At 47.0% G+C, this 15,582-nt stretch overlaps 1 protein-coding gene across 3 annotated transcripts in view; it reads left to right on the top strand.

The window, feature by feature from the left end:
* The window catches only part of DMXL2 (Dmx like 2), a 2,034,639-nt gene that overhangs the window by 858,072 nt on the left and 1,160,985 nt on the right, over positions 1 to 15,582 (top strand). For all 3 annotated transcript variants that reach the window (XM_085644194.1, XM_085644192.1, XM_085644193.1), the window contains exon 20: positions 149 to 318. In XM_085644194.1, coding sequence (XP_085500320.1) covers positions 149 to 318 — 170 coding nt within the window. The remainder of the gene's footprint in view (positions 1 to 148; positions 319 to 15,582) is intronic.

Raw genomic sequence — 15,582 nt, 5'->3', positions numbered from 1 at the left:
TGTGATGACCCGTTCAACAGTGGAACCGGTAGTTATGGCTTTTTTCCGATGATGCTGTGATTTGTTTGTTAAATAAATATGCTTTTCTTTAATGTTTGAATACATGAACAAAATGTTGATCAGTGAGCAAATGTTTTTTATCATTTAGGTTTGTCTACATGTCATTTTGCATGGGCCTTTCACTCCGAGGCAGAAGAAGAACTGATAAACATGATGCCTGCTATTCAGAGAGGGGATCCTCAATGGCCAGAACTAAGGACTATGGGCGTAGGTTGGTGGGTCAGGAATGTTAATACGTTACGAAGGTGCATTGAGAAGGTATTTATCATAAAGGCAATGTGTTGCTTCCTCTGGAAACACATTTTAAATTATGAAATGCAGATTTCTTTCTAAAGCATATGACTGGTCATTAATTTGTGTGATTTAATTCATGTCTATTGAGCATATCACAGAAAAAATAACATCAAAACGTTCCGCCCCTATTCATATCAAAGCCCATTATGACATTCGGCAGCATATCAGGATAAAGGATGAGCAATGTTTGACGGAAACCCCAAATTACTGTGCTTCACCAAAGAGAGATAGAAGCGTGGGGAAAAGAGGGAAGGAGAAAACGTAGATCATGTGGATTATAAAAACTGTGACTAATTACTGTTGGTCCCAAAGTCCTTTCACAAAGTCCGTTCCAGACCACCATGCAATGGGGATCTTATCAGTTCAGGCTTCAAAGCCCATAAATCGAACATCGGGACCAACCTCCATTGCCTTCCTGTCGAGCACTTCTCATCTTTTAACTTTGAATCTTTTTCACTGACCACTTAAACTGTACAGGAAGCGAGCCAGGACATATACAAAGACAGATATTTGAGTCCTACCTGTGGCGCATTTGAGATGCAGCTAGTTGAAGGTGCAACCATTCTGCCCACACACGCCCATACTTTTGGTGGCAGCCTCTCGCATCAAACACCACCCTCTCCTGCTGGGCACCCCAATCGACCCCACCACGCCACATTGTAATGGTTGATGGGGCGGTATTCAGCCACTTTGCCGCGATGTCGCGATTTGCAACCAGAAATGCCGTACCTAGCAAGGCCTTCTGAGACCTGGTACTTCCGGCCCCCTCTGCTATTCCCAGAAGGATCAGGTTGGGGGAGGGTGGAACCGCCCACCACAGCACCTCAGTCAGTTCTCTTGTTACTGCGGCCCAGTATGCCTGTATGGCCGCACAGGACCAATTCCTGTGGAAGAAGTACACAGGCGAGGTTGCGCATCTGGGGCAAGCGGTGTCAGACCGGAAACTAGCCTTGTGCAGACGTAAGGGGGGAGGTAAGCCACGTGGAGGTAGTAAGTTTGTGTCTGAAAGAGACAGTTATAGATGCCTTACCATAGAATTACCCCCAGGCGAGATACTGGATCCGGAGAATGTCTCTTAGAAATACCCCTGCGCTTCGGTAGATGGCATTGGTCGACTCAACGTCCATCATCGGCGTCGTGTTCTCTGGGATGACGTCGCAGTGCCTACGTAGACGCCGCCCCTGCGAGCTGATGTCGGTTCTTTCTTTTTCTGCGCCAGTCTAGCGTAGATCTGGAGAGAACCACCCCTTTAGTAATTTTTGATTAAGCTTTTTTCGACCTCTTTTTTGAGTCTTCGACTCCTGGCATGCGAGGGATTGTCCCATTATCAGACCGGCTTCAAGCCCTGCGATGTCTGTCACAAAGTGATGTCTGTGACGGACCCACACCTCGTATGCCTCTGGTGCCTGGAGCGCGACCACGACCTGAAGTCGTCCTATGACTGCTGGGCCATGATTCTAAAGTTGTTGTGGGAGTGGTCCCGAAAGCTCCTGGAGGCCCAGCAGTCAGCTCTTCGTCATTCCCGGTCTCGCTTGAGAGTAAGGTCTCAAGACCTGTTGCGGAGTCCTCACACCTCATTGCACTCAAAGTCCTCCAAGTCTTTGGGTAAGTCAAGGCACAAATAGAAGGCGAAGAAGCACCTGCGCTCTTCACCTTCTCCCCATCAGTCGGCTGACGTGACGCAGGACCCAAAGCGTTGTCGCTCAAAGGCTCCGTCTTCGGTGCCTCTTTCTGGGACAACCCCGCGCCTCCCTCCGTTTACGGGAGCCAGAGCGTCCCCTGCCCAGTTTTGTGTATTTTACGAAGACCTCACCTCCATCTTGGTGCAGCCCGACTCCGCCGGCGCGCCTCTGGGCCCGTGGAGCCCGTTGGGGGTCCTAGGCCTTTGATGCCGGCGGCTCTGGTACCGGTGGACCCCCAAGGATCGAGGCCTGCATCCGGATCAACACCGGTCAACCTTCCCCGGTGCCGATCCTGGCGACAATGCCCCTGGCGTCGGTCGTGCCCCCGACCGACGGCGTCCCCCAACCTCACCCCCATGATGGACCCAGAGCCTGCTCGTCATCGGCCAACGTCGAATCTGACACGGGAGGATACTTTTGTTCCCCTGTTCATCCCTGGTGTTCCCTATCATCCAGAAGGTGGTGATGAGAATTAGGAAGGGTTGCTGGACCCTTTAGCAGACCAGCTGGAAGAGCTGGACTGGAGAGAAGACCTGGGAGATTCCAGTGGTCTCAATATTTCACCAGACCTTGGCATGCTTTCTTCCCCTACCATGGCTATGGAAGAGGGAGCGTCTTATGCTGTGGTGGTGCGAAGGGCAGGTGAAGCCCAGGGCCTGGAGCTCCTTTCAGTGGCAGTTAGGACTAACCTCCTGACAGAGTTGCTTAAGCCGGCGGCAACATCCTCTGAACCCATTTTGCCGTTCAACGAAGCCCTCACTGACGTCCTTCTGGGCACCTGGTCCAGGCCCTCACAGGGGCTCCTGTGGAACGGACGATTGCCCACCGCCTGGCTCCGGGCGACCCAGTTTTCCTCACCCACACCCTGCCCCCGAGAGGTTGGTGTCCAAGCCTCTTCGTCCAAGGGGCCAAAGCAGTAGGTGCCCTCTTTTTTTTCCTGGGTCAGCACTTCTCTTCAGGCCTTCTTCTTTCTTCCTCGAATCTGAGGAGGCAAGGGTTTAGGGTTGCCCCAAAATACTAAATTTAGGGGCGTTAAAGGGGTGTTCAGGCCGGGACCAATGGGTCCCTTCCTTGTGGTGGGTACATCCTCTATTATGCCATCCTCCAGTGGGAGGGGGCATGAGCCTCTCCCTAATTGGCTGAGACCCCCATCTTCAAGCTGGAGGGGACTGAGATGTGTGTTTCACCTCGCCTCCCCCACCTGAAGGGTGGGGTTGGCAAAGGTGAGCACGCACACCTTTCTTCCTAGCTCGGTTTTCCTGCAGATTCTCCCACCCAAAGTGGGGGCCAGAACCGGTGGGAGCCAGTTGCTGGGGGCAGCAAAAGGCAGGGACAGTTTCCAAAGGCGGCAGGCCTTTGAAGCTTCCCCTTTCATGGACCCAGCCCATCCTGAGGGAGGAGCCATGACACCTCTGCACAAGATGGGCTTTGTTTCTGGACCCAGAGAGCGGAGGCCCTCTACTAAGGGGTCCAGAAACATGTCTGGTGGTGGCAAATGGCAGGCAGCCATTCAGGAACCACACCAGGGCTAGTTGATTTTCAGGGGGCATCTTTATCTATCTATCTGAGCTACTGAGTTCTGTATGACTTGGAGTCTCCTAATGATTTGAGAGGTGATGCCGATGTAGAGGGCATTGCTGTAGTCCAGTCTGCTGGTTATCATAACAAATCTTCGGGTGCCGAGCAGTAGCCATCTTAAGAGTTTCTTGAGAAGCTTGAGGGTGTGGTAGCAAGTGGATTCAACAGTGCGGACTTGTTCGAGATTTGATGGTTGTGAGGAAAACGGTCTACTTTATGGTGTGGTTGTGAGACCTTACGTGTAATTATCTCATTGCTTGTACTGGGTCAAGTCTGATTCATTTGAAAAACTTTAGCTCAACCCTGGGTAGTTGTTGCTCTAAGCAGTCATTTTTTTATCAAAGGAACAAGTGTAAAGCTTTAAGAAGTAACAAAACGGTTGAATAAGAGAGAAACAAGACTCTATAAAAAATCTCACACCAATTTATAAAAATAGGTTGTAATTTTATCTTTAAATAGATACCTCAACAACAAAAATCCACTAGAGGGTTCAGTTGTTATGGTTTTTCAAAGGAATAATAAATCATAGTTTTTTCACTCAGCGCAATAAATCATTCTAAAGGACTGTGCTCAACTTTTCAAACTTCAAATAACTTTTATAGAGTTGTACATTTCTAGTCTGGCTCACTTTGGGCAACCAAGTCTGGCAGGTAGCGAGTTACAGGGGCCAAAGAGGCTTCGATGAACAGTTACCTCGTAGTTAGAACAGTCTCCAGTCCAGGTCCTGCTGTATGGGCGAACCGCCAGATACAGGTTTCTGAAGATGGTGAAGGATGCTGTGGATGCTGATCCAGGGATGGGGGCCTTCCTGGGGCTACGCTCAGCCCCTGAACATGGTAGGGCAACCTTTGCCTCAGTGGTCGATGTCCCTTGAAGTCCAGTTAAAGTCTATCCAGAAACCAGTTACCACAGGTCTACTGGTCTTTGGTTACAGCAGAACCAGTGGTTCCCTTTAACTGGTGATAACTTCCTTGCTAGGTGACCCAACTGTACTCTGAAAACTCTCCTGGGTCCAACAGACTTGTGTGCAACTTTTGTGGGATGATACTACGTCTCCCAGGCAGCATTTTGGCGGTCAGGCATTCTTGCCTACCAACTCTCCAAGGCAGGCTTCTTCAGCTTTTGTGGCCCTCTAGCTGCAATAGGAAGTCAGCCAACTGACTCTTGGACTCACTTCCGCTGTCTAAGGCTCGGATGACTTTTTCTCAAGCAGGGCACCACAGGCACAGTCCTTTCTTTGCTAGCCCAAGGAGCAGCAGACACAGTCCAGTCTTTGCTGAACCCTCGCTTGTTCGCTTCCAGGGAAGTGCAGTTCAGTCCTTCTTCTGTTCAGTCTTCAGTCCAGATGTGATCTGAGGTCTGGGTGCCAGGAGGTGCTACTGTTATACCCAGTTTTTGCCTTCAAGGGATGTGGCGACTACAGCCAATGGAATTCCAGGGCCCCTCCAGCCTTCTGACATCTTCCTGTGAAGAGTGGCATCTGGCTAGCCCAGAATGCACCCTTGTGCCCACTCACAACATGGCAGAGCCCTTCTCTTGGATTGTGGAACTCCCTACCCCACCCCAGAGGTGTGGCTAACTGTGGGCTACATGCCCACAAGAAACAGGTTTGGCTGCAACTTTCCCCTATCTGTCCTCGACCCCAACCTGTCTGCAAGAATAAAAGAGCATCCCCTCTTTTGTGTGTCCACCATTGTCCAACATTTCCCCTTCAGAGGTGGCTTCCCCTTTGAAACTCGCCTTTTGATCTCACACCCAGTTTTGCCTTCCTGCCAGGGTGAGGTCACTTTTTAGATAGGAACAAATGTTCACAAGCAACTTATTGTAAGAAAATGTTCATCAATGTTGCAAGTGTCTAATTTTTGCAATGACTCCATGATGAGCGTGAAAAAAGAGAGTAATATAAGCTCAATGTCTAAATTAATTTCCCCAATTTCAGTATTTACCTAATACATTTTAAGCAAGTACCCCGAGAAGTATATTGATTAATACTCACTTCAGCCGAAATGAGTAATATATTTATTTAGAATTACAGAGATCTTTATAAAAAAAGTATACACCACAACGTATATTTATAATGCATATGCAATATTTAAAGAATTGAAAATAAGTGATATTTGTGACCTCAGTGAAGTGACCATAACCAACTTGTATTAAAACATGAAGTGACTGTATTTAGTTGAAAAAACAGGTTTCGGTCGAACCTCCGGCGCCAGAGAGCGAACTGGACTTAGAGAAACCAGCGGTGTAAGAGGAACAGCCTGAACGGGGCTGAGCCGCGAGCACTGCCCTCAAGACACGGTAGGAGCCGCCAGTGATTTTCATTTCTACAGTGGTGGGCGCCTGGAGCCGGCAGTTCCAGCCAGTGGCTCCGGGTCTCTTCTTGTCGTCCTGAGTCGTCCTGTGTCTGCCCAAGGAAGACGGGAGACAAGATAGACTGACTGACTAGACTGATTTGACAGCACTCCAGTCCAGTCCATGTTTTCCCGGCCAAGCAGCAGCAGGGGCAGCGAGGTGTAGCGAGGTGCAGCATGGTGTAGTGAGGCAAGGCGGAGGAGGTGAGTGGCAGCGCTGCTGTTACCCGACTGGAGCGTCCACCTTGCCGTACCTTGCCAAACCCAAAGCAATAGCCGTAGAAACCTTCAAAGGACTGAGGTGGGCGACTGGTGTGTAGGCCACCTGGAAGCCGCCTAAGGCTACTGTCCCCCTGCCGCGCAGAGCAGCTACATACCTGCCCGCAACACTAGAATAATAGCAACACCAGAGAGTAAGGGGTCGGGCCCCCCTTATCTCCAGCCCCCCGCAGCAGTGGTAAGCCCTTGGCCTTCCTAGGGCATACCAGCAACCAGCGCTGAGCAGGGGAGAGGAGTGGGAGGCCAGTGGGAGGCCAGCGGAGAGAGGGCTACCAGAGGCCAGCAACCTAAGGACAGCACCATTGGGGTCTAGCCCGGCCTGGTCTCCAGCCTGGTCCCTTCTCTCTTGGCCACTTCTGGCCTCCCCCACAGGTACCTAGCCACAACTGAGTCGGTGCACAAAACAGGATAAAGCAGCTGGCACTGCACAACAGCCTTTTCACAACAAGTTGGCTCCATTTTCCAGACATCAGCATCTTTCTACCATCCTTCCATTAAGGGACGAACTGGGTCCCTATAGCTGCCTACACCCCCCCACTGACCCTGATTCTATCCACCCCAGCACCCTAGAACCCAACACGGGCAGTACAGACAAGCAACCAACGGACGACAAGTAAGCAGCAACCAGCAGCCAACAGTCAACACATTCAATTATTCAATCACTAATTCCCCTCCTCACTCTCGTGGCCCCCATTGCCCCGGAGCAACATAGGAAAGGGGTAAGTGGGATCGTCATGAGGTCTGGAAGTGTAAGAAATCCTACAATAAGGCCATCATCCAAACGGAAAAGAAAGAACGTCGGCGGATGCAAAGAGATCCCAGAAAATGATACCTTGAGAGAAAACAGCAATAAGGACATTAAGGACAGTAAAAGAATTAACACAAGTGAAGGGGAGTTCAAGGACAAAAATACGAGCTCAATTGAACGCCCGATAACCAATAAAGGATCCAGCCCAACTTTGACAATAGAGCAAAATAACGTAACTCAGTCAAATGATACGCACAATAGTGACAAAAGAAAAAACTCGTATGAACTTATAAATATCGAAGGGCAACCTCCAAGGAAGATTACAAATTACTTTCAGCCAAAAATTTATACGAAATTTACATTTCTAAAAGACCCCGGCAAAGCAGTTTATACAAACAATGACACCATAATTGCTCTACAATCCCCATTACGACCCGCTGGCGCAGCCAGCTCCTTGCCCCAAAAATCAAGCACAACAACCGCAGAAATACATACGTTTTCAAAGGAGTCTACGGTCTCCTCAAGAAGTACAACGGGGGCCGGAGCCCAACGGGCGCAAGCTGATGACACCATAGGAATAACAGAGGGAGACATTAGCCAAAACAACCCACAAAACGGCCTAGGCGGCCAGGAAAAAAATCCCAGGGGGCTAGTGCCCGAGAAGGAGAACGTCAGCAAATTGGCTGCAAAATCAAAAGGCCTTCCGGAGCATCAGAGTCCCAATGTTTCAAGTGGCCAGCCATCCCTCATCTACACCCCACCATCCTATCAGCACACACAGCTCAAATACGATGATGAGATCGCAATACCTCATTTAAAAAACAGCCCCCCACATGCGCAACGGACAACACAAGGCGACACTCCAATAGTTGAGAAACATCAAATGAAAATGGATCCCGTAAACCTCCCCTCACACTCGCCACACGAGGACTCGTGCACTACATATAGCGAAATGACCTTCCTGGCGTCACAAGAGTGGGAAGACCTAGTGGCATCCTATAATGTTAAATCAACCCTCAACAGCATCGCCGAAGAGCGCTCCTATCACTACACCGAAGGGAGTAGAGGTCCCACTGAAGCTTTTTGGGCAACCTTATTCAGCACAATTCAGCTGTCATCAATAGCACTACAGTACCAATCCGACAAATTAGACTTACAGCTGACTGTCCTTCAAACGCTAGCAGAAGCTACCTCTGGGATAGATAGAAAACTCGTGGACCTTAATGGTCTCATAAAAAGAGGACAAGAAGCAGCAAAATTATTCCAAACAGAAACAAGACTGCGTCTGCTCCCCAATAGTTGACAAACTATCTACACTACCTACGATGTTGGGGAACCTAAAACAAAATATATTAATGCACCCCACAATGGAGAACAAGTCCGGCAGCATAACTTTCTGTGACAAACCATTAGGAACCATCTACAATAATCACATAGCTATCAAGCAAGGGGACTTATCTTTAAAATCTAAAAGTACATTAGAAGTGTCCCCTCCGAATACTCCTATAAAAGAAAGGGCCGGCCCAGAGACGTCTACGAACGCGCGAGCCCGTCCCAAACAAAAAAGAAAGGGCAGGAACAGAAAGTGTACAGGAGCAGATAGTACTGACGAGAATCAGCTAATAAACATATTTCGGGGAAAGGAGCAAACAGGATACACCACGAAGCACACCACGAAGCACATGGACTGTACAAAAACATCACCTCTAGACAAAAAATCATTAGACACAAAAACTTTAAATGCAGCAGAGACCGCCATAAAGAGAAAATAAGCACACAGACAGACCAGAAGCACTTCGGCCAAGCCAAAAATAATCAACCTAGCAACCTATCTGAACAGGCGAACGACATACAAAATAAAAGAGGGACCATCGTAAAAAATCTGCCAGCAGCAAAAACACATCCTAGCACAGCGGTCACAGAGCAAGCCCTTGGTGAGCCCTCCCTAATCAACACGGAAATTACAAACGCCGACTTACCTACAAACAGTACTAACCACTGCAAGGAAACTACCATCCAGGGACAAAAGACGAACGCAGTACACACAGCACGAATAAGCCTGCCATCGAACAGGCAATAGAGGACCCTCCTGAAGTCAGCATAGAAAGCAATGACATAAAAAATAATACCCAGTTTCAACATGGGGTCAAACAAAAAGAGGTATTAACACCCCCCCCCCCCCCACCCCCCCGAATATTGACCCCCGGAAAAATAGAGTCAGACATTATTCTATTCATTCCAAAATTCAAATCCAGAGGAATAGTGGATACCCTAAACAAGGGTAATATACTAAGGCTTATCCACTCAATCGAACAAATAAAACACATCAACACAACAGACTTGCTTGCAATTGAATTTCTCTCTTCCCCAGATTCACAAGGTCACGAAACGACAAAGACAACATGGAATACTAATGACGTAGCAGATCAAATCCTGGGCCAAACGCTCAGATTTTCTCAATGGGGAATAAAGCTTGAAGTAGGAAAAAGACCAGCCTACCCCACCCCGCTCCTAGAAGAAAGCAAAAATGAACGCTTACAAATAGTTAAATCAATTTTAAAAGGAGCGCGTAGCCACTCCCCAGGACCAAACAGCAACACCCCACACTTAGAACACTTAGCAACTCCGCAATCAGACTTAAACAGGGTAACCATACGACGGACAATAATCAAAGAAGACACAAAGTGACAAAGGGTAACAGGCCAGACCCTTATGGAAGCGGAAATCCCCAATATTAAAATATGTATTTGGAACATTAACAGTCTTTCTGACAAATTGGAAAACCAGAAACATCAAATTACTTAAAATCATTTGATTTGATCTTACTCCAAGAAACTTGGGAAGAGAAAGAGATACCCCTGCAAGGATATACAACTCAAACCCACCCAGCAACCAGAAGTTCCTCCTACGGTCACAGGTCAGGAGGCCTGGTGTCATTTGCCTCAATACTAACAATCGGTATAATGGAAGAAATCAATGTAAAAATCACCCCTCCTAGTGCGATACAGGCACTAGCAATAACAATTGAAAAAAATCAGGTGGCTCAACTACTTTACATTATAAACATATACATACACCCCAAGCATAGACAAACAGGGGCAAGAGAATTAGTTAGGGAAATAGTTAGACTCATGGATGAAAGAGAAATGGAGAACATACTTCTAGCAGGCGATTTTAACCTTCACCTCTTCAGAGAGAAATCAGATGATGAAATATCACTGGATATGGACATTACGTGGGGAATACCAAACGAATCTACAGCCTCTCTAAACAAGCAAACAACATGCTCAAATCAATTACTGAAAGACCTTGAGCAGTACTAAACAGACAATTTAAGGAGGATACACCGCCAGCATCAACAAATTTTTCCTCAACCACTTCCTCTCATCTCGACTTCACCCTCGCAACACTACAACTGTTTGAAATAATAAGTTCATTCAAGGTTGGAGAGAACGGCCAAAGTGACCATCTGCCACTAGAAGTGATACTGGGCGTCGTCAGTGGGAACGAAACGGAAGCAATGAGAAGTATTGGTACAGAATACACCACCAATTATAGACGAATAAGGTGCAAGGCTGACAAAGCAGAAGAATTAACAACTAATGCAAAAACAATCCTCCACCAGATAACAAGCTTGACAAAGAACCCATTAGAGGTTTGGGAAGAATTTGTAACAGCACTCGGAACAACACACGCCACAGAGCAAAAAATCCAAAAAGAGAATACGCCGTGTAACATACTCGGTAAGGTAACCACACCAGAGATAAAAAATCTAAAACGGCAAATAAACCAGATCCTTAGACAGCTCCGCAAACAATCAAACAACGAAGCCCTGCAAAAAGAGCTGCGAACCCTACAGGCACAGCTAAAGAAGAAGAAATGGGAAAGGAAAAGGCAATTGAACGAGGAACTCTGGGTAAAAATCGTGCACGACTCAAAACAGAAGAATAGTGCTAGATTCTGGAAAACAATCCATAGCCTCCAAAGTACAGGCCACAAAGGAATCAACTCACACATATCAGAACCCGAATGGGCACATTACTTACTGAATCATTTTAACGATAAAAACCCAAAGGGGGATCCACCCAGCGGTAGATCCTGCATAATCGAAATGAATTCAAGCGCCTGCAAAACTGGAACACACAAAGACGAAGTATATGATGACCACACCACGACAGCGCCCCCGCGTAAAACTGCAAATCCGGAAGAGGCAGCAACAACAAGCCTCATACCAACTTTAAACAGAAAGGAAAAAAACTATGCAGCAGCAGCGGCCAGGATCAAGCCACAAATTTCAAAAGGGAGATTAGAGGGTGCTCCCGGCCCCAATGGAATCCCGCCAATAATGTACAAACAAGACGTCGATTTTTAGAGTGACACTGGCGCCAGGAAATCAGGGAAACAGCAATAAGTCCATCATCCTGGAGAGGATCAATAATAAGTCCAATTTACAAACAGGGCGATAGGAGCAACCCAAGCAACTACCGACTTATTGCCCTAATCGACACAGAAGAAAAGTACTACGCAGGACTTATCTTGGAGGAATTAACATCCTGGGCAACCCTCAAGCACATCATTCCAATCAACCAAACCGGATTCTGTAGAGGCCAGGGAACAATAACCAATATCATGGCGCTAACCCTTCTGACAGACGCGGCAAAAACAGCCAAGAGCTCGCTATTTCTATAGTGTTGCGTTTGACCACGTAGACCGCAGTAAACTCTGGCAGAAGCTGGAAAAATGGGGGATTCCCGGGCCACTCCTACAACAGCTGATATTACTATATACCAATACTTGGGTCAAGATCAAACTGGGCTCTGGTACGCACCTCTCAAGGCAAATCAATACCACCAAAGGTTTAAAACAAGGATGCGTCCTAGCTCCCATGTTGTTTAATCTTTTTCACGCAGACCTCCCAGGAGAATTGGAGAAAACCAAATTGCATGCCCCGCGGCTGGGAGATATCACGCTTTCAAATCTCTTATACCCAGATGACCTGGTCCTTATTAGTCGGTCCCCTATTGGACTTCAGCATCTTCTGGACACCACTAACAAATTCTCAACAAACAATGCATTAAAGATTAACCTAAAAAAATCTAAAGTCATGTCAGAATATTATAACAAAACAAAGAAACACGAATGGTTTCTGGACGGACAGAGGCTAGACCGTGTAGCCACTTACAAATACCTAGGCGTATTTTTAGACAGTAGAGGTTCATTTAAACACCAACTAGAGGCTATTCGTCGGTAGGGCACAATATTCCACCTCTCAATGAAGCCCTTGAAGAAAGTTCTCCCTGACCGGTCACTGGATCCCCTTTTACAGGTGATTGGAGCAAGTTTACAGCCTATGCTCACATACGGCAGCAAATCTATTGCAAGGGAAAGACGCCATGGTTCTAGACAAAACTATCAGTCAAGCATACAGGGCAATTTTCAACCTGCCTAACTACGTCTCCCCTGCCCAAATTCGTCTCTAATTCAGACTCCAGAGACAAGCGGTGGAGAGAAGAGGCGTCTACATAAAAAGTTGGCGAAAAATCAGAGGCGCCGAGCAAGGATCCTTAAACGCCCATCTTTGGACCGAACTCTCCATCCGAGAGAACTCCCCCACCAGGAAGTATCTAAACGAATCACTGGAGACCCTGGGATTAACAAACCTCTGGGAGTCATCTACAGACATCAAAAGCTTCAAAAACGTGGTTCCAAAAGTAACCAAAATGATATCATCCATAGACAAAGAAATTCTGGCCAAGAGGGCTCATGGATGGTCAGTGCTGAAAGACTACAACGATCTGAAACCGCAGGAATACCTGAAAACGGGCCTCACGCCGGCGACAAAAAAAGAAATATTTTAATTTGCGCCTAGGCATCCTACCAATATTACCCCAATTGGCACCTTGGAAAAGGGGAATAGAAGACCACCTTTGCCGACTTTGTAGAGCAGGGAAAGAGGACCTTATACATATAATCTGCATCTGCCCAATCTTGACGGACATAAGGCACTCTTTATTTCGAGCTTTATGGAATCAAAAGGGCATAACAAGTTGCAGGCAGGCTGTGATGCTGTGCTTTAATCCTGATGAGACTCAGCTAAACTACAGACTGACAAAGTACTTTGACATAGTGGCTAGAAGACTCCTGAACTAGCCACATGGCTCATCCAATGAACAGCAAGTAACAGCACCTCAACCCAATAAAGGACAGCCCGTTTAGTCACTTGCCAAGTTACAACTACGCCTGGCAAACTAAGGCATATTGACTTTATAAACTTATAAAAGGTCAATACCAAAAAGCAACCAAGACTTTCACGATTTTATAGAGAACAATCATTTTCTTTTCTTATACTCACACTATAAATGTAAATAAGGCTTAGACGTATTTTTTTTGGAGTTTTTATATTGTGAATTTTTATTAATTGTACAATAAATAAACTAAACTAAGTTTATTGGAATAAGAAGGATGTATTTTAGGATTCTGATTAACTGTTTCAGATCAAGGACCACAGTCTTTTCTAGTGCTTTCAAGACTATCCTTAATGGTTGCCGAAGACGTTTCGACCCCACTATGGATATGGGGGTCTCTTCAGGATGGAGAATTCCTGAGGACTAAGAGCACTCAAGCCCCTGTAGTAAGCATCAAATCACTTATGGCATAAGTCTTCCAAGGTCACAGCTCTTCTAAGGGCTTTTCCGTGTGTTCCTTTCTGAGAGTCGTTCACACCTCTGTCCCCAGGGAGCAGAAGGCTGTCTTATGGCCAGCAATTGTAAACAGTCACTGGAAAACTTTAGGCAACTTACTATAGATGCCATTTGTGCAAAAATTACATCAAATTTCCCTTTGTCGGGTTTAATGCGGAAATTCCTTTGGTACTTTTTAGGATCATCCCATTCAGAAGTTATAACTGCTGAGTTGTCAGCGTGTTACCCTGTCCTCCCCAATGACGCTACTAACCATTTTACAGTAGAAATGACAGTGTGGGTTTTTACCGTTAAGACAGATAAACTCACATGGCCTACTTTTTGATATAGAGCCCTCTGTCTTAGTGCTAGTTAGGCCTCCCTTAGGGGATATGGCTGCAGCCCAAAAGAGACACTTTAACTCACAGGCCCTGAGTACTCCTGGTACCATATACTTATAAGTGAGTTAAATTATTCCAATTGTGAGTGAAGCTATCAGACAAATACTTTTAAAGGTCAGAGCACTTGCACTGAGCACCAGCAGCATCAGTCCAAAAACTTGGGGTTGATTACTCCTTAGATCAATCATGATCCCTAAATTCCTGACCATTTCGGATTGGTTTATTGCCAACCCTAGCTCTGAGGGCCACCAGGCCGAGGACCAGAGAGAGGGGTCTTTCATGAATGTGAGTGCTTCTGTTTTGTTGTTCAGTTTTAAGCATTTGGGTTTTTATCCAGTTTGTGATCTCAGATATGCAGCTGATGAAGCTTGCTTGGGTGTTTGAGGTGTCTTATGAAAGAGAGAGGATGAGCTGGGTGTCTCCGGTCTAAGAGATGATGCTGAATTCAGTCAACCTGGATGGTGTTGGCAAGAGGGGGTCATATAGATGTTAAAAAACATAGGGCTGAGCGAGGAGCCTTGCTGGTCGCCGTAGATCAAGCTGGAGGCAGTGGACAAGTATGGGGCTAAGCTGACAATTTGGGTGCGTCCTGAGAAGAAGACGCTGCCACATAGGCGTGCTGGTCTGCTAATTGGGGGTCTCGTTGAGGCTTTGGATGAGGATGGGATGGAAAACAGTGTTGAAAGCAGCTTAGAGGTCGACTAGGCTGTGTGCGACTTTTTCGCACCGGTCAATGTTGAGGCAGATGTCGTCTGTGGCAGAAATGAAGACGAGCGCAGTGATGTGGTTGGCCTGATTGGGAGGGGTCAAGGAGGTGTTTGGCATTAAGTGGGTTGGCCAGTATATTGTGGAGCTTTTCTAGTACTTTGGCCGGATAGGAGAGTGGGATGAGCCTGCAGTTTGCCAGTGTCTTTGGGTCTGCCAAGGGGTTCTTTAGGTGGGATAAGATGGTGTTGTGTTTCCAAGAGTCCAGGAAGTGTGTAGTGTGGGGGAGAGTTTGAATTGGTGTGAGGTCTCTGCAGATCAGGTTGAATCCCTTTGGTGAACATGAAGTAAGTACAGAGATCCACAAGGGCTGTATGGTGATAAGGTTTCTGGGGTATTCTTGTCATTGGGGTGGAGGATGGTGGGCATGGAGAGGTCCAGTTGGGGGTGATGATGTTGATTTGTTGGTAATGTGGTAAGAGAGTTGGGTGTGGAGCATCTGTCATGGCGCGAAAGTCGTGGAGTTGGCGGCAGGTAATGTCAAGTGCTTCACTATGGTAAAGATTTATTTTGAGGCATTGGAGCTGTTTTAGATCCATTAGGTAAGTGCTATACACTTGCTTGTAAATCCTGATGGCTGATCAGTAGTTGGTGTCGTGGGTGTGGTGCCATCGGTAATCCAGCTGTTTGCAGTGGCGATTGGTGAGTCGAAGTTCTGCTATGTACCTGCTTGCAGTGGCTTGGAGCGAGATGTGGGGTGGCGCTTGGAGGAGTGAAGGATTTAGCATAGGAGGTGATCCA

Source organism: Triturus cristatus, chromosome 3_1, assembly GCF_964204655.1.
Source record: "Triturus cristatus chromosome 3_1, aTriCri1.1, whole genome shotgun sequence".
NCBI lineage: Eukaryota > Metazoa > Chordata > Amphibia > Caudata > Salamandridae > Triturus > Triturus cristatus.
Note: the sequence above shows the minus strand (reverse complement) of the source record. Positions and strands in the feature narration are given on the sequence as shown.